This window comes from Penicillium solitum (genome assembly GCF_028829755.1).
Source record: "Penicillium solitum strain IBT 25940 chromosome Unknown utg000005l_segment0_segment0, whole genome shotgun sequence".
In the NCBI taxonomy this organism is placed as follows: domain Eukaryota; kingdom Fungi; phylum Ascomycota; class Eurotiomycetes; order Eurotiales; family Aspergillaceae; genus Penicillium; species Penicillium solitum.
The window spans coordinates 551,438-567,996 of record NW_027072125.1 but is presented as its reverse complement, the minus strand read 5'-3'; the positions used below and the strand labels follow the sequence as shown (position 1 = coordinate 567,996).

General features: G+C 47.0%; 5 protein-coding genes across 5 annotated transcripts; 3 read left to right on the top strand and 2 right to left on the bottom strand.

The window, feature by feature from the left end:
* Positions 1–2,045: 2,045 nt before the first annotated feature.
* Positions 2,046–3,810, bottom strand: N7455_007805 (putative peroxisomal 3-ketoacyl-coA thiolase (Kat1)). The gene is made up of 6 exons (XM_040960245.2): positions 3,599–3,810; positions 3,445–3,540; positions 2,532–3,380; positions 2,410–2,474; positions 2,248–2,359; positions 2,046–2,188 (listed from the first exon to the last, which is right to left on the bottom strand). Exons 1-6 carry the CDS (start codon positions 3,695–3,697, stop codon positions 2,150–2,152), a joined length of 1,260 nt encoding a protein of 419 aa, XP_040809323.2. The 5' UTR covers positions 3,698–3,810; the 3' UTR covers positions 2,046–2,149.
* A 680-nt stretch (positions 3,811–4,490) lies between these two features.
* N7455_007804 (putative bifunctional fatty acid transporter/acyl-CoA synthetase (FAT1)) lies at positions 4,491–6,639 on the top strand (the record flags this gene model as incomplete). The annotated part of the gene is made up of 5 exons (XM_040960246.2): positions 4,491–4,776; positions 4,840–4,995; positions 5,052–6,198; positions 6,264–6,407; positions 6,468–6,639. The coding sequence occupies 5 exons, from the start codon at positions 4,491–4,493 to the stop codon at positions 6,637–6,639; spliced, it is 1,905 nt and encodes a 634-aa protein (XP_040809286.2).
* A 5,244-nt stretch (positions 6,640–11,883) lies between these two features.
* N7455_007803 (ML domain-containing protein) lies at positions 11,884–12,950 on the top strand. Its single transcript, XM_040960277.2, has 3 exons — positions 11,884–12,224; positions 12,294–12,510; positions 12,569–12,950. Exons 1-3 carry the CDS (start codon positions 12,007–12,009, stop codon positions 12,656–12,658), a joined length of 525 nt encoding a protein of 174 aa, XP_040809334.1. The 5' UTR covers positions 11,884–12,006; the 3' UTR covers positions 12,659–12,950.
* A 306-nt stretch (positions 12,951–13,256) lies between these two features.
* N7455_007802 (H(+)-transporting V1 sector ATPase subunit F) lies at positions 13,257–13,946 on the bottom strand (the record flags this gene model as incomplete). The annotated part of the gene is made up of 5 exons (XM_040960266.2): positions 13,257–13,397; positions 13,493–13,630; positions 13,718–13,751; positions 13,827–13,861; positions 13,920–13,946. 5 exons carry the CDS (start codon positions 13,944–13,946, stop codon positions 13,257–13,259), a joined length of 375 nt encoding a protein of 124 aa, XP_040809325.1.
* A 195-nt stretch (positions 13,947–14,141) lies between these two features.
* On the top strand, positions 14,142–15,930 carry N7455_007801 (Nur1/Mug154 family protein). Its single transcript, XM_040960262.2, has 2 exons — positions 14,142–14,533; positions 14,632–15,930. Exons 1-2 carry the CDS (start codon positions 14,276–14,278, stop codon positions 15,733–15,735), a joined length of 1,362 nt encoding a protein of 453 aa, XP_040809284.2. The 5' UTR covers positions 14,142–14,275; the 3' UTR covers positions 15,736–15,930.
* Positions 15,931–16,559: the final 629 nt, after the last annotated feature.

The following is a 16,559-nucleotide window of genomic DNA, read 5'->3' as shown; positions in this document are numbered from 1 at the left end:
ATGTAAATGAAAATATCTACATTAGATGACGCATTATATACATTAGGTTTACAACAGAGTTGGAGTCAGTCTTTTTTGGCCACATGGTAATGTAATGATGGGGGATTTATATAAAGTTAAGGTCATGCTAGGCAATAACCCGGGATAGTGCAGTAGTTAAGAGCAATGTCAAACTTGCAAGGTTGTCATCTTAGCGAGACACAGGCCTGGGTTCGATTCCCCTTGGAACCAAAGTTCGTGGTCGGATGATCATCTGGGTCGTGTACCACTGGGGATCATCCTGTCCTTTTTTCTTTCTTTTTCTTAAAATAGAAGGAAAATAAGTGAAGAGATAAATTGCCTTTAAGCCACCTAGTATGCTAACTGATATTTAACCAAAACCTACCAGTTTGGGTAGATGGGGGATTTATATAAAGTTAAGGTCATTCCAGCCAATAACCTGGGTAGTGCAGTAGTTAAGAGCAATGACAAACTTGCAAGGTTGCCATCTTAATGAGGTATAGGCCTGGGTTCGATTCCCCTTGGAACCAAAGTTCGTGGTCGGATGATCATCTGGGTCGTGTACTGCTGGGGATCCCTCTCTTCCTTTTTTCCCCCACCTCATTGTTTTTAAAAAAAGGAAAATCCTGGCATGGAAATAAATATGTGTATAAATAATCTATATGGTTTAAGTTGAACATGTTGGCTTTAAGCCATTTACCTAGTATGGCAACTAACATTTAAAACCCTCCCAGCAGCAGGCAAAAAGGGGCTGAATAATATACTAGAAAGTAATATACCAAACAGCATGTAATAACGGAGTTTGATTCTTTCACAAAAGGTATAGAAATAAAAATTTAAAAATGTCTACTCTCTTTATAAATGGAAATGAAGCCATATTTATGCCTTTCCTTTCCTCCTATGGGATCATCCATTTCTTTCCATGAAACTTGCTTTTTGCGATGGGAGAACCAGAAAGAATGTAGGCAATGAGCGGTGTCATTGCTAAGCACTGTGTTCTTCATGATTCCATATTTCGCACATGGATTAATGAAGGCGACGATGCATTGGAAGCAGTCTGAATTGCAATGCCATTTCCTGATTTCAGGATTCTCGAGTTTGTATGGTGGAATAGGTGATAGAGGCGCCAAACTACATCGACGCCGCTAGTCTCGATCCCGTAGAAGTCCTGAATTCTTGGCATGCAGGAATTGATATGTTGCGAAAGGAACAACGTATGTATGAAATGAATCAGGGTTTAGCGTTGAACAAATTCAAAGACATGTTAATTATGACGAATTAACTTGGATTTTCAACAAAGGGTAGCGTTCCTGGGTTCAATAGGTTCATAGTCATCACTATAATATATTTTGCTCCTGGAGTTATGTATACTAAGGACCTCTCTACTTACCACTATATACCTATATAGGTATACAATAAACAATATAAAGGAGGTTGCAAGGGTTACAACATAAGGCTAGGTTAAGTGGGTCCAATAAGTGGGCCCATAATATCCATGGTAGCAATAGTGGGGCCGGGGGTATTTATATAAAGTTAAGGTTATGCCAGGCAATAACCCGGGTAGTGTAGTAGTTAAGAGCAATGTCAAACTTGCAAGGTTGCTCTTAATGAGGCAGAGGCCAGGGTTCGATCCCCCTTGGAACCAAAGTTCGTGGTCGGATGATCATTTGGGTCGTGTACTGCTGGGAATCATCATCTTCTTTTTACCTTTGTTTTTCTTATTTTCTTATTTTCTTTTTTTTTACTGTATTAGAATATGAGATTAGAAAGAGGAAATCCCAATTATAGATATAGCTATCTAGGATTTGGACCATTTATATAAAATTAAGGTTGTGCCAGCCAATAACCCGGGTAGTGTAGTAGTTAAGCGCAATGTCAAACTTGCAAGGTTGCCATCTTAATGAGCCACAGGCCTGGGTTCGATTCCCCTTGGAACCAAAGTTCGTGGTCGGATGATCATTTGGGTCGTGTACTGCTGGGAATCAATCTTCTTCTTTTTTTACCTTTTAAAAAAAAGCCAAACAAGGAAATGGAATTTCATCGCACTGGCACAATGCACAGTATCAAAATTGTAGAATCGTGTTCGCCTCCACAGAATAATATATACAATATCAAAACAGTTATTGGCAATAAATGCTTTACTGAATGGTTAATGTTCAGAAACAAAGATACCGGCCATACCCATGCCCTATTGATAGTAATTAGTAAATTTCAAATCTTTGGTCATGATGATCAGAGGTAACTTACAGTGCCCACACACATCGAGGTCACGGCGACTCGCTTATCCTGTCGACGCAACTCAGACAGAGCAGTGACGGCCTGGCGAGCGCCAGTGGCTCCGAGAGGGTGACCAAAAGCACTTTGAAACATCAGCATGGCATCAATCAAACTTGGTCCAAGATCACTTACATAGCACCACCCCGAGGGTTCACCTTGGATTCATCCAAGCCCAGCTTGTTGACACAGTACACACCCTACAATGACATATGTTAGACTCACAAAGTACATAGTCGCATACTTGATAGACTTACCATTGAGGAAAAGGCCTCATTAATCTCAAAAATATCAATATCATCCTTGCTCAAGTTGAACTTGTTCAGGATCTTGGGGATGGCAAGGGATGGGCCAATACCCATGATTCTGGGCTCCAGACCAGAAATGGTAGCACCACAGAACTTGGCAACAATGGGTTGACCGAGCTCCTGGGCGCGTGAGCGTTTCATGAGAACCAGCGCAGCAGCACCATCGGTAATCTGACTGGCGTTACCGCCGGTGGTAGCACTAGGGGCCCACTGGGGGAAGGCAGCCCGGACTTTGCCGAGGGACTCCGGGGTAGTACCGTAGCGGATGCCATCGTCACGGTCAACGACGATTTCCTTCACCTCGCTGGTCTTGGGGTCCTTAATTTGAGTCTTGACGGGGACGATCTCGTCCTCGAGCCAGCCGGCCTTCTGGGCGCGCTCGGCCTTCTGGAAACTGTTGGCAGCGAACCTGTCGTGCTGCTCGCGCGAGATGTTGAATTGGTTGGCCACGTTCTCTGAGGTCTGTCCCATAGGCTGGGAGTTCTGAGATGCGATCGGGTGCTTTTTGATGCGCTCGGACATTTCGGGAGCGCCGCCGTCGGCGTTCTTGCTCATGCTCTCGGCTCCGACGGCCACTCCGACATCGATGGATCCTGCGATGATTTGGTTGGCGATGTTTTGCACGGCTAGCAGGCCGGAGGAGCAGAATCGGTTGGCGACGGAGGCGGCTGCTGTTACGGGGTAGCCTGCTGCGAGCACGGCGGAACGGGCGACATATGCGGAGCCGGGGCAGAGGACGTTGCCAACGCAGACATCCTCTACAAGGTTGGGGTCTAGATTTGATTTCTCGCGGACGGTCTGTTTGGTGAATTAATTCCTGTAGATATTTTTTGTTTTCCATTAATCGTGGAGGAAAAAGTACCGTGAGGAGTGAGACGAGGAGGTCATCCACGGTGGTATCCTTCAACCCACCCTTGCGGGCCTTGGTGAGCGGCGTGCGGGCCAGGTAAGTGATAACCTGCCAATTGATTAATTATTGCCATGAAGGAATTGTAGCTATAAAATCAGCGACATACCACATCATCTGGGTTCTTGGCCAGAATCTTTTGGCGGGCCGAGCCAGGAGCTGCCAGCTGGTTGGCGACGGAACTTAGACGTTGTTGTGGCGAAGACATTGTAGGGAATCAACAAGAATGATATAAATGGGCTGAAAAACAAAGAAGAAGAACCGTTTTAATATCTGAATGTCTTTCAGATGTGCTAAAAAAGAACCGCGGCTTCTCCAAACTTCTCCACAACGAGGACATCTCCGTGGGGGAGACTGCGACAATTTGAGCCGACTGGAAGTGCCGGGACTTCGGCGGTCACACAGTGTATGATACTGTTATTTCACGTCCCTCGGCTTGTATTGGGAGGCGCTGATTGGTGGATTGGTGGTATCGAAGGTGTTTCATGGCCCCACATGGACATTGGCACCCTTGATCATGGAAAGAGGGTATATTGAGGAAAAGGCATAGAGAAGTCAAGAACTCGCATATATCCATGGATGGTCAGACTGTCATGTAACATAATCTCTCATCTCTCGAGAAATTCCGAAGCCCTGGAATAGCCGTTGACGCCCAAAACCGGGGAAAGCTCAGCCAAGCCTCCCCGGGGAGAGAGGAATATGGGGGATTTCCCGTACACCCCACTTCGAATTGTGACCAATGTAAAGGACCGGGATGTTGGCTCTGTTATGAACGGCAGATCGAGGTTGGCTAGCTTCCGTCATCAGAGGCACCGAGGCCTGGGGATCTTTATATCCGTCGTCATGCCGGGTTCTGAAAGCTTCGGAATTTGCCCTAAACATAGAATAGACGAGACTCCGTTCGTTGCAGAAGAATCACTCATTTCGTCGACGTATTGGATTATTCTGGTTGGGTTGACACCAAGCACTTGACTAGAAAGACCTCATCCTTCTCGGTCGCAATGGTCATTTTCTCTGAAGTCAGCGCGCCTGCTGTGGCCATGGCATCCGCCTTGTCGGTAGCCGCCGGTGCTTATCTGAATGCGAAGCTTGCTGTCTCCACTGATTTGCGAACAATACTCAGCGATAAGGCTGCCGCAAAGCGGTTAAACGAGCGCATCGCTGAGCTCGATGGTTCAACAACCATCTACAAGATACTCGAGCGGGCGGTGGAGGTTGAAGGACGAGGTGCTACCGATGCGCTCTGGTTTGAGCAGAAGACCTGGTCATACAGCCAGTTAAAAGACTGTAAGTGTTGCCACTCTGTTGGAAGAAAACATTGTATCTGATTGCTTATACACCTGTTTGCAGTGGCCGACAGAATGGCCGCTCTTTTGAAGAGCCGTGATATCAACCCCGGTGATACAGTGGGTGTTTTCACCACCAACTCTCCCGAGATGGTCGTGACTGTGTATGCGCTGTCAAAATTGGGCGCTATCGCAGCAATGATCAACACCAACCTACGAGGTTTGTCAATCATTCAATTCCAGTCCACGAGAATAGACCGCTGACGCTAGCGACAGACGATACTTTCATTCATTGCCTCAACGTCTCCGGCTCCAAATTAATTATCTCCACCGCGGATATGTCTCAAAATGTCTGCACCGACCTACCACACTTCACACTCAACATGGCGTCATTCCAGGGTACCGAAACAGGCACAATTGAGCTCATTACCTCGGAAACTCTGCAGCAGTTCTCCCCATCAGGGCTTGCAGCAACCAAGCGCAACCCGAAAGACCTCTGCATTTTAATCTACACATCAGGAACAACAGGAAAGCCCAAAGCCTGCGCAATTCGCAACATGCTCACCCTGACCACATCCAATCCACTCTCAGCAGACGTCAACAATCCCTCAAAGTACCACCCATTCCGCGTATACTCCCCTCTCCCACTCTTCCACGGCACAGCCTTCCTCGCCGGCCTATGCGCCGCCGTCGGCAACGGAGGCACACTATGCCTAGGACGAAAATTCTCCGCCTCAAAGTTCTGGAAAGATGTACACGACTCAGGCGCAACGCGAATCCTGTACATCGGCGAGTTATGCCGGTACCTTCTCGCGACGCCACCATCCGCTTACGACCAAGACCACAAGTGCATCGTGGCAAGCGGAAACGGGCTGCGCGGGGAGATCTGGGAGAAGTTCCGTCAGCGTTTCAACGTTCCTGAGATCCGCGAGTTCTACCGTTCAACCGAGGGAATTGCCAAATTTGATAACCACGGTGTTGGAGCTTGGGGTGCTGGTAAGGTTGGATTTTCTGGGCCTATACGCCGGTTCTTGGAAGACGACACTTTCATCGTTAGGTATGATACCGATGCCGAGATGCCATACCGGGATCCTGTGACTGGGTTCTGTGTAAGAGCTGCGCTTGGACAGGAGGGTGAGGCAATTGGTCGTGTCCGGGACCGTGGTACGCTGATTGAGTACCTGGGTAATGAGGGTGCGACGGAAGAGAAGCTTCTGCGTGATGTGTTTCAAAAGGGAGATCTGTTCCAGCGGACTGGTGATTTGGTTGTTCAAGATGAATCTGGGTGGGTGAAGTTCCAGGATCGGGTTGGTGACACTTTCCGCTGGAAGGGTGAGAACGTTAGCGCGGGAGAGATTCGGGACCATATTTGCCGGATTGAGGGTATACATGACGCTGTGGTGTATGGTGTGAAGCTGGGTGGGTATGTATTGTGGCTGTTTTGTTCTCTCCTCTCGATGAGATCGCATTGCTGATGGTCTCTACCAGATATGATGGCCAAGCTGGAGCCGCTGGTATTACGCTGGAATCACCAGCAGCTGAGACAGAATTGATGTCGACCTTGTATAAGAAGCTCAAGAAAAAGGGTGTTCCCTCATACGCTCTACCTCGATTGGTCCGACTCACTGAGAAGTAAGCGTTTTCTTGTTTGCGATAATTTGACCATACCGCTAATGAAATTGTGATCCGCAGAGTTGCCACCGGTGTCACTTTCAAGCAAGCTAAAGGTGACCTAGCGAGGAAAGGCTGGAACCCTCGCCAAGACTGTGGCGGCGACATTCTGTATTGGTTGGACGGCACAAAGTATCGGAAGTTGGAAGAGCAAAGTTGGGCAGAGATTGAGAGTGGTAAAGCCAAGATCTGAGAATTTACTCTTTATAATGCGCCTGACGCTTGCGCCTCTTGTTGTAGAAAGCACATAGAACACGAAAAGTATTAGAATAACCAGAAATCACATCTCTGACAGGTAGGTGGCCAGACAATAAACGCCCAATGTCGATGTATACAACCTTGGAAGTTGTACTGATAAGGTTGTAGTAGGTGGGTCCGATAAATGGGCCCAGATCCTACCTAGGTATGGTAGCAGTATTGGGGCCGGGGGATTTATATAAAGTTAAGGTTATGCCAGGCAATAACCCGGGTAGTGCAGTAGTTAAGAGCAATGTTAAACTTGCAAGGTTGTCATCTTAGCGAGACACAGGCCTGGGTTCGATCCCCCTTGGAACCAAAGTTCGTGGTCGGATGATCATCTGGGTCGTGTACCACTGGGAATCATCCTCTCCTTTTTTCTTTCTTTTTCTTAAAATAGAAGGAAAATAAGAATAGAAGGAAAATAAGTGAAGAGATAAATTTCCTTTAAGCCACCTAGTATGCTAACTGATATTTAAGCAAAACCTACCAATTTGGGTTGATGGGGGATTTAAATAAAGTTAAGGTTGTGCCAGGCAATGACCCGGGTAGTGTAGTAGTTAAGAGCAACGTCAAACTTGCAAGGTTGCCATCTTAACGAGCCATAGGCCTAGGCTCGATTCCCCTTGGAACCAAAGTTCGCGGTCGGATGATCATCTGGGTCGTGTACCGCTGGGAATCACCCTCTTCCTTTTTATTTCGTGGATGTTTTTTATCCGTTATTATAATATGTGTATCGACCATTAGCTGTTGTAGCAGAGGGTCCATGAATACTTCTCTAGGCTAGTCATTTGAAAGGATTTCCCTTCGTTGATAACCCACATTCGCCAACCATACCTCTCGGCATTAGGCTGCCTATATTCCCCGGCTTTAGAACAGTGAAAGAGTCTTTGCTGGACTTGTAACTTAGCTTCTTGAACTCTTCAATCCTATTCTCACGTTCACCATGTATCTCGACATGCACCATGTAGACGCTCTTGACAGGTAATGAGCCCCCGGAAGGTCTATTCAACCTTCCTCTTTACGTTTCACAGGCCTCTCCATTGACGTTATCTTGACCCTCAAAACACCTCTCTCTTCAAAGCACCTCATCATCATCATCATCATCATCATCATCATCATCATCATCATCATCATCTTCGCTAGCGTCTCTCTACACGACCCCTAACCGGCCAGTCCACAAGCGGTCTATCCACAAACGTACCTCTCCCACCTCTCTGTCGACGGTCCCATCGAAGTGTAGAGTTCTCACGCTCGTCACGGGCCATAGTCTCACAATCCGCCCTTCAACGCGGTCGGTACCTCTCTCTTTCGATATGCACCATAGTGTCTCTCTCCATTGGATGCACCGCACCTTTATCCGCTTCGTAGGCGGCAAATTGTCTTCCAAATCATCCAACAACAACTTCAGCCTCGCGAAGCCTAAGCTCCTGAAGCTCGTTCCAACTCTTGCCGATAGTTTCAACTTCGTATCGTGGTTAACCTCATGTCAACTACACTTCTGGCAACATCATTTACGACGCTAATCCAACCCTCAAACCCGGCAATGCTCCCGACAATGATAAATCGCCTGGTGTGGTCAACAATCTAGCTATCAACACTGCGTCCCCAGCTCAGGCGACAACCATCATTCCTACTACAGCCAATACCATCACCATCAACCCCATGACAAGTTACAGCAACCTTTTAACCACCTAGGTTTACCACGGATTTAACTACTTGTGAGGGACTCGGCTCTATGGTTTCATATTAGTGGGGGATGTCAGCTTCATAGTCTCGTAGCTTAGCTACTTCAACTCCAATCTGATTTTCACATTCACCATACCTCTCGACCTCCACCACCATGTAGACCTCTTTATACAGAGTACTTTTTGGACTCATATTTCTCTATCATGGGGTTTGAGAGCTATTGTAGGAGTATGAAGGCGGCGAGTTAATAAACGATTTGGTAGGTGAAGATGATCTAAGGTCACTCCAGCGCTATGAAAATCTGACTCCTCTGACGTGGTACGTGCTACCAAGCAAGACTGAACGGTACCCCAAGTAAATGTTCCAAAGCTAATATATCACCTATTTTCTACCTTCTGGCCTCATATAGTTGAGGACAAAAAAAAAAGGAAAGGACAGGAGAGGGTGATCCCCAGCGGTACACGACCCAGATGATCATCCGACCACGAACTTTGGTTCCAAGGGGGATCGAACCCAGGCCTGTGTCTCATTAAGAGCAACCTTGCAAGTTTGACATTGATCCTAACTACTGCACTACCCGGGTTATTGCCTGGCATAACCTTGACTTTATATAAATCCCCTATCGACCTAAATCGGTTTGCCTTTAAATTTTAGTTGGCGTACTATGTAAATAAATGGCTCAAAAGCAATTTATTTCTTTACTTATTTTCCCTTTTTTTTTAAAAAAGGAGAAAAAAAGGAGAGGAGGATCCCCAGCGGTACACGACTCAGATGATCATCCGACCACGAACTTTGGTTCCAAGGGGAATCGAACCCAGGCCTGTGCCTCGCTAAGATGATAACCTTGCAAGTTTAACATTGCTCTTAACTACTACACTACCCGGGTTATTGGCTGGCACAACCTTAACTTTATATAAATACCCGGCCCCACTATTGCTACCAGGGATGTTCTGGGCCCACTTACTGGACCCACTCAACCTAGCCTTATTTTGCAACCCTTGCAACCTTTATATTGTTTAGGTATATAATGACGTGCTTAGTATACGTAAATTTAGGCGCAAAATACATTATAGTGATGATTATGAGAGGGGTCTTTTGTTATAGACGTTAAATTGGTATCTAACCTATACCCCTATGACTCTTTTGTTATTAACTTGTAAGAAAAAGAAAGAAAGAAAGAGGGTGATTCCCAGCAGTACACGACCCAGATAATCATCCGACCACGAACTTTGGTTCCAAGGGGAATCGAACCCAGGCCTGTGTCTCATTAAGAGAAACCTCACAAGTTTGTCATTGCTCTTAACTACTGCACTACCCGAGTTATTGCCTGGCACAACCTTAATTTTATATAAATCCCCACAATGGGACTCAATGAAACCAGCCCTAGTAATCTGAGATTTCTTTTTGCATAGACATCAAGAGATTTAATCTCCTATTTATTGCCTTTGTTCTCGTGATGTCTGTGCAAACCTGTCTCCCAAGTTCCATAGGCACCCCCGCGGCACAGCCACCTTGGGCTCCCAAACAATACCAATGGTTCATTATGCCAAAACCGCATACTAAAACCGCGTACTCTTGAAGATTTAGTCGTCCTGAATTGGGAATCATCCTCCTCTTTGTGGGTAATATGATAATCTGACTTAACAATTGGCGAACATGGCTCATCGTCACTGTTATCTTACTTGTCGAATCCCATGTTTGAATACATGGTAGAAATTTCCTCAGAAAATCATAACCCACATATCTGAAAGCCATGATCCACCGGACGGCCCCACGAAAGGGAAGATAGTTGTAATTATGGCGGGGCAAACCATATACAGTAAACCCCCGTCATAATGAACCTGGATACGGCACCCTGCCGAGTTTGGGTACCCGTGACCACCCCGGGGCTGTCAGGTCATGATTATATAACATTATTATTTTATCTACGTCTTTATAACCATCTATATATATAGTACTCCGGTTTCCCGTTTCTCCTACTCACGTCTCAATACATCTGGAATCGAATCTTTCATCCTCGATCGCCGATGTTGATTTTGTTTCTCCAAACGCCCCAGACCTGCCTAGTAAAGAGCATGTTAAAATGCTTTGCACTAAACATGGTCGGAGAGACAATAATTTTATCCACACCCACAATGGCGAAAAGCTTTTCCATCAAATCTGAGGTCCCTCGTTGTGAATGGAAAAATCAACAATTTTTATTGGATCGGGTTGGGCCAAGGGCCGCTATTCGTATTCCTAAAATTTATGCCGTGTTCGGTGAACCACATAGCCTATATCTGATTATGGAATTTATTCAAACCGACCATATTGCATCCGATATACAGAGAGCAAGAGCTATTTCTGATATTGTTTCCATTGAGGTCCCCCTTGATATAGGACCGGGTCCTTTCGGCGGGGGACGTATCCATATGAAAATCTTTTGGAATGATCAGATATCGGACGTTGACTACCCTTCTATCCAGGATCTAGAGGGTTATCTTAATCGTGTTTGTACCCCTGAGCCTTGAGAAATAGTTTTAGCACTTATATGTCTTTTAGGTTTTAGAGGTCCTTGAAATGCGTATCAAAGAGCTCGACTATATTGATTTGAGTCATGAGAGAATGGTATGCTGCTATACAGGTCTTAAAAAAAGCATATTTTCTAGTTGATATCGATGGCCAGCTCTGGTTTTCGGCGTTTCGTCAAGTCAATTTTCTTCCTGAGACTTTCATGTACTTTGCTCTAGGCCAGCAATTGGGGGGAAACCGACTCCCCCCTAAGTACTATAGTATGATTCCAGTCAAATGTACTCGAAACTTCGAAGCGCTTTTCGTAGCACGACGATGGTTTTTACACGGTAGCAGTTGTTATTGTGATTAGAACCACCCCCCACCCCACGCTTCCTTTTTTTAGAGGATTCTTTTACTAACAGGTTTTACCCAATAGATATCAGAGATTTGGATACTTCAAATAGTTAGTTAGCCAGAGGTAATCACTTGTGGGAAATGGGCATCTGTTATACACCAGATGATCTAAGGCAACAGACCTCTTCCCTCAAATAGCTTTTCTTCCTCTTTTTCTCCCTTCTCTCTTCTTTCCCCAGGTTTCGTCAGCCCAATACCAGATTGTATTGCTTCTTCCTCCTGCTTCTCTCTTATTCCTCCCATCAAAACAACGGAACGACACATAAAAAAAAAAGAAATTCCCTGGCATGCCCAGGTGCGAGGTCGGATGTCGATCATTGATAAGGAACTGGAGTAGTATAGTGGGTCAGATCAACTCCCCACCTCTATGTTGTAGCATGAGATGGATTTTCTCAGTAGAACAAAATGAAGCTACAACCCTGAATAGAAAAGCTATCTCTGATGATAGCAGGGATTTTTTTATCTCCCAGCCACACACCCTGCAGGTACATGAGGCGTAGAACCATGGGGCGACAGAAACGGTATGGATCTGCCCCCGGGATCACGTGTGGAGGCGTCATCAAGTGACATCTCTTTCTCCTCACCCCAACTTCTATCTCCGACTCTTAATCCCAACCCCACAACTTGTTTGAGCTAAAACTCCTCTTTTCGTGATTTTCCTCTGCACGTACTCGGGAAATCTACTGTCTGCGCCCATTTCCACGACTGAACTACAACCGTCACAGTCATGAAGTTCTTATCAGCCGCCAGCCTCTTGGTTCTTACCGCTCCTCTTGCAAACGCAGCCGCATTCTCGATCTTCGATCCTACGCAGGCTTCACTGAAAGTGAACGATAATGAGAAGTACCCAGTCAATGGTGACAACCCTTTGCAGTACTGCGCCAAACCAGACAATTACAAGCTCGAGATCGAGTCGGTGGATCTGGCACCTAACCCCCCTCTACCGTATGTCATCTACGAAGAGTGTTCTATAAATGTAGTAGATTTCACTAGCTAACATCTTGGTGATAACAGAGGGCAGAAGTTGACCATCTCCGCCAAAGGTACCCTGCTCGAGAGAATCGAGAAGGGCGCTACCGTGAACCTGGAAGTGAAATGGGGTCTTATCACTTTGATTAAACAGACCGTCGACCTCTGCGAGGAGCTTAAAAATGTGGACCTGGAGTGCCCCCTAGAGAAGGGCGAGATGATCTTGAAGAAGGAGGTGGAATTGCCCAAGCAGATTCCTCCGGTACGTCGTGTTTACAACCGTTTAGAGCCAGGAAAGTAGCTAATGTTTTTTTCTACAGGGCAAATACACCGTGCTTGCCGATGTTTACAACAAGGAGCAGAAGCAGGTCACCTGCCTCAAGGCGGATGACATCGTGTTCCACTTTTAATTCTGTCTATCTTGGACATTGCTTTGCATCCACTCATCAGGTGGCATCTCTTGATTTGCTGAACTGTCAACATCATTAGCTTATGTGCTTGACTCGGGGATCAAGCATCCGCAATGCTCTTTTCCATGCCCTTCTCACGACTACTTCAATATTCGCATCCGTTGTTTCAATTTTTTGTAACGCTTTGCAGTACATTCGGATATCATTTGGACTTTCTCATGCTACGCTCGTTGCATTTGTTAGCTTTGTTTTACAATCATCTATATAAACCACCACGGGCATGACTGTAAACCTGGCAGCTACACCTGTCTGTAATTACAATATATAACTACATCATCTCCACCGACCACGCAAGGCATGTCAAATAAAAGCCGTATAGCTGCGAAGAGAATATATGTGAAGGGTATATGAACTCGTTCCAGTTGCGTTGGGTATCTTCCCTATCTGATATTTCCATGCTTTCTTCAAATTATACTCAAGCGCCGAGATCATCAGCGATGGGATTGAAGGTGTTGTGTAGACCCTCGAATCGGAACGGCGAAACCAATTCACCATTTCCCGGCTAAATGACAAAGACAAAAATCCATGTAGAACAAGCCTACTCTCCAAACAGGCGGCGGACACGCTTAAGAACACTGTCCTTCTCCGGGTCGTAGGGGTGGTCTTTGCTGGGGATTTCGAGGACAGCTGGGAAGGGATCGGCGAATGCGTCGACGCTATGGCGGATGCGTTCTGCGATCTGAGGTTTGAGGTAATCGTCCCGTCAGCGAATATGTAGATAATGAGATGCGAGCGCTGTAACTACTTAGCGCAGGATATAGAGGAGCAACTCACATGCTGGTTAATCAAGAGCACAGCAATGTCTTTCCTCTCCTGGGTGAAGTTCTGGAAGGCCCGTTCGATCTCCGAGGTCTCGGTCTTGGAATCAACGACGAGGAAGTTTCTCTGAGAGTCGGGTGGTTCGGTGACATGCTGTAGAAAGAGACAGCACGTTAGAATGGCCTTCTATATGGATGTCATAGAGACGTGACGTAGATGGGGCAGTGAACAATATCATACCCCGATGCCTGCGAGCAAAAGACCAGTGACGGAGCTGCATAGTAAATTGAGCTAGGTTAGCTGGGCACGATCTTTTCGAGGATAAGCAACTTGGAAGACGGGTCTTTACTCTTCATCACCAATGACAGCAAGGAATTGCCGCTCCTGGGGGTACTGAGTTAGCGATCGGAGGGGTTATTCCATTGACTCGATGTCCAAGTACCTTGTACGTTGCGGCCGATGCCGCCATGATGAGGGAAAAGAAAAGATCGACCTGAGGTTTCCGAGATACACAATCTTCGAACTGGCAGCTCGAGATGGATCAAGTAAATGACAGATCGGGCCCAGCTGTCCGTTGATCACCGTGGTTATCGCCGGGAGCTGCAGATTACATAAGCTGATGCAATTTCTCAGATTTGTTTACTCCAGGGCTTCATCGTCCGCAAAACAATCTTGGAATGATCTTTCACTGAACCGCCCTTCACCTTTGATGCCCTTGCATTATCTTCTTGATTAGGACGAAGCTGCTGAGGAACAGCTTCCGTCTACTGCGACCCCCGCCCTCCATCCTCTGACATCATGCCTCGACTTGTACGCCGCCGCCCGCTCTCCGAGCGTATACTCTCACACCTGAATCCATATGACTTTCTGCTTTGGCTTTCTGAGGAATTTGAAGCCGGTGACTGGGATCAGCTGGAGAAAAACTGGGCTTTGCCTATTGGTATTGCGCTCAACGTGATATTCCTTATTGCGCGAGCAAATAGTCGGTCCGGTGGTAGCAAGGCTTTTGACGATGTTTTTGGCGACGGCGATGGCACATCCCTGCGCGGGTGGCTTGTACGTTACTCTTCTCCCGTTTTTATATCTCTCGTGTTGCCTACCTGTTCCTGAGATTGATGGATGGAAAGCTAATGCGCCGTGATTGTTCTATTTAGGCATCATTCATCGTCCATTTAATGGCCGTCGCCTCTACGGCCAATGCTCTCTACACATTCCACAAAAAGAGACACTATCGACTGTTCGAGAACTCTATTGATGACAACCCGGCGACGCCGTCAGCACATCGTGTACGCGTTGATTCAAGCCCCATGATGCCGTCTCCCTTGCGATACATTGCCAAGGCGCTTTCAACAGAATCGGCACACTCGAGAGCGCACCCCGATGCACAGCGCGATGTCTGGGAGCTTGCGATTTGGGATCCTTCGCCACTTTGTCTCCGGCTCTTTTGCCTGTTCAGCCCAGGGCACGTCTTGGTCTACTGGCTGTTCCTGCCGACCCAGCTTTCCGATCCACGCCCCAGCGTGACGATTGTGACCACGATAGTTTTGACAGCTCTTCTGTCTGTGCAGATGTCCTTTATCTCTTCTTCTTACACACAGCAAGCCAAGGACCAGAAGGTTATACACAAAGAGGTCTTCAAAGAATATGACACTAAATATGTCCAACCCCGAACACATCCCTTGATGAGAGATGTTGGCACGCAGTTCTCGGACCCGTATGGTGGACCACCGAAGACCGAGGACGAATGCAACAGGGTTGAGACTTACAGCCCGGCCCACATCATTAACCGTGGTTTCAAGACCAGTCCCAACCCCAATTACCTCAAGCACGTCGACCCAGAAGGTTTCACCCCGGTTCGGCAGTCGACCGCATCTACTCCGATCTCTATATTCCAAGGCCCGCCAACCAACACCCCAAGCATGTCGCGAGATGGCTCGCCGATGGCTCGAGGTACCAGCCGCACAACAATGCGACAACCGCAGTTCCGGTCTACTACAACATCAGGAGGTGATGGTGGAAGCCTCGGTGTTTACAGCCACGCAAACTCGCCACTAAGGAAGTCTGCGACAACGTCATTTGACCGCCGCTTACAAAACAACGGAGACTTTGTTTACAAGGAGCGTGGTACAACACCCTTGATGCGGAGCTCCAGTCCTCTGAAAAGAAGCAGTGTGCCGGGAGGAATGAACCCAGGTGGCCCAGCCACCGTCAATAGATCAGATAACCTCAACACTCGCCGAGAAACAGGGCGGTTCTAAAACGAATGAATGATCAAATTCCACTTCCACAAGCATGAAATGTTGCTGGCCCAAATGGCGTCCGATGTGCTCCAAGACATGCGCCGTAATGACGCGATAGCAGCACCCTTCGTACATATATCCATCCCATCTTTAATTGAAGCTATGTCCGGTATAGCTTTACATTTGACGTTTATTTCATGGCACTCATGCATGTTCGCCACGCTCAGGAATGCAAGCTGCTCATCTAGGGCAGCCCAACCAAATTAGGACCCATGGCATTTCTTTTGTTTCCGACCGCTCGATGCTGGTCTTTGATCTGATTCACTTGGTCATTGTATTCAATCCAATTGGCGGTCAGCTTGCCTTGGAGTTCTTAAGTTAGCAGTGCACTACGTCCACGCTGTGATTTAGATATCTGGATCGCACTTTCTTTTCAACACTTGGCCCTTCGCAACTTCCATGCATAAGTGATTCAATTCATTTTCCAAAATGTGGGACTCAAAAGGAAAGTGCCATTCCAGATGGCGGCGGGACATTTCAAACAGCATTCACCCCAGGGGTTGGCATTCCTCATTACCGACCTGGCATTCCGATAAAGGGGAGCGCATTATCCTTACGCGTTATCAGCGCGAACACCTGTGAAGATCTCTCAATAGCGAGTCCTTTTTGGATCGCCCCGCTCCTCTGAGTCTATCGTATCCTTCCTCAACAGCCGCCAACCGACATAGACCTTTGCCCAGGAAAATTAGCATAGGGAAAGACTACTCGACTACTCTCTCTTCGCTCATACACACGGCATGGGCTAGGACAACTATTCACTGTGCTGTGCCCGTAGCATTGGC

Bases quoted from the DNA above. Each gene is read 5' to 3' on its own strand.
- N7455_007801 (XM_040960262.2), top strand. From the start codon at position 14,276: ATGCCTCGACTTGTACGCCGCCGCCCGCTCTCCGAGCGTATACTCTCA. The intron at 14,534-14,631 runs GTACGTTACTCT...TGTTCTATTTAG, and splicing joins CATCCCTGCGCGGGTGGCTT to GCATCATTCATCGTCCATTT.
- N7455_007805 (XM_040960245.2), bottom strand. From the start codon at position 3,697: ATGTCTTCGCCACAACAACGTCTAAGTTCCGTCGCCAACCAGCTGGCA. The intron at 2,475-2,531 runs GTAAGTCTATCA...ATGTCATTGTAG, and splicing joins ATGAGGCCTTTTCCTCAATG to GGTGTGTACTGTGTCAACAA. The intron at 2,189-2,247 runs GTAAGTTACCTC...TACTATCAATAG, and splicing joins CCTCGATGTGTGTGGGCACT to GGCATGGGTATGGCCGGTAT.
- N7455_007803 (XM_040960277.2), top strand. From the start codon at position 12,007: ATGAAGTTCTTATCAGCCGCCAGCCTCTTGGTTCTTACCGCTCCTCTT. The intron at 12,225-12,293 runs GTATGTCATCTA...TGGTGATAACAG, and splicing joins GCACCTAACCCCCCTCTACC to AGGGCAGAAGTTGACCATCT. The intron at 12,511-12,568 runs GTACGTCGTGTT...TTTTTTCTACAG, and splicing joins TGCCCAAGCAGATTCCTCCG to GGCAAATACACCGTGCTTGC.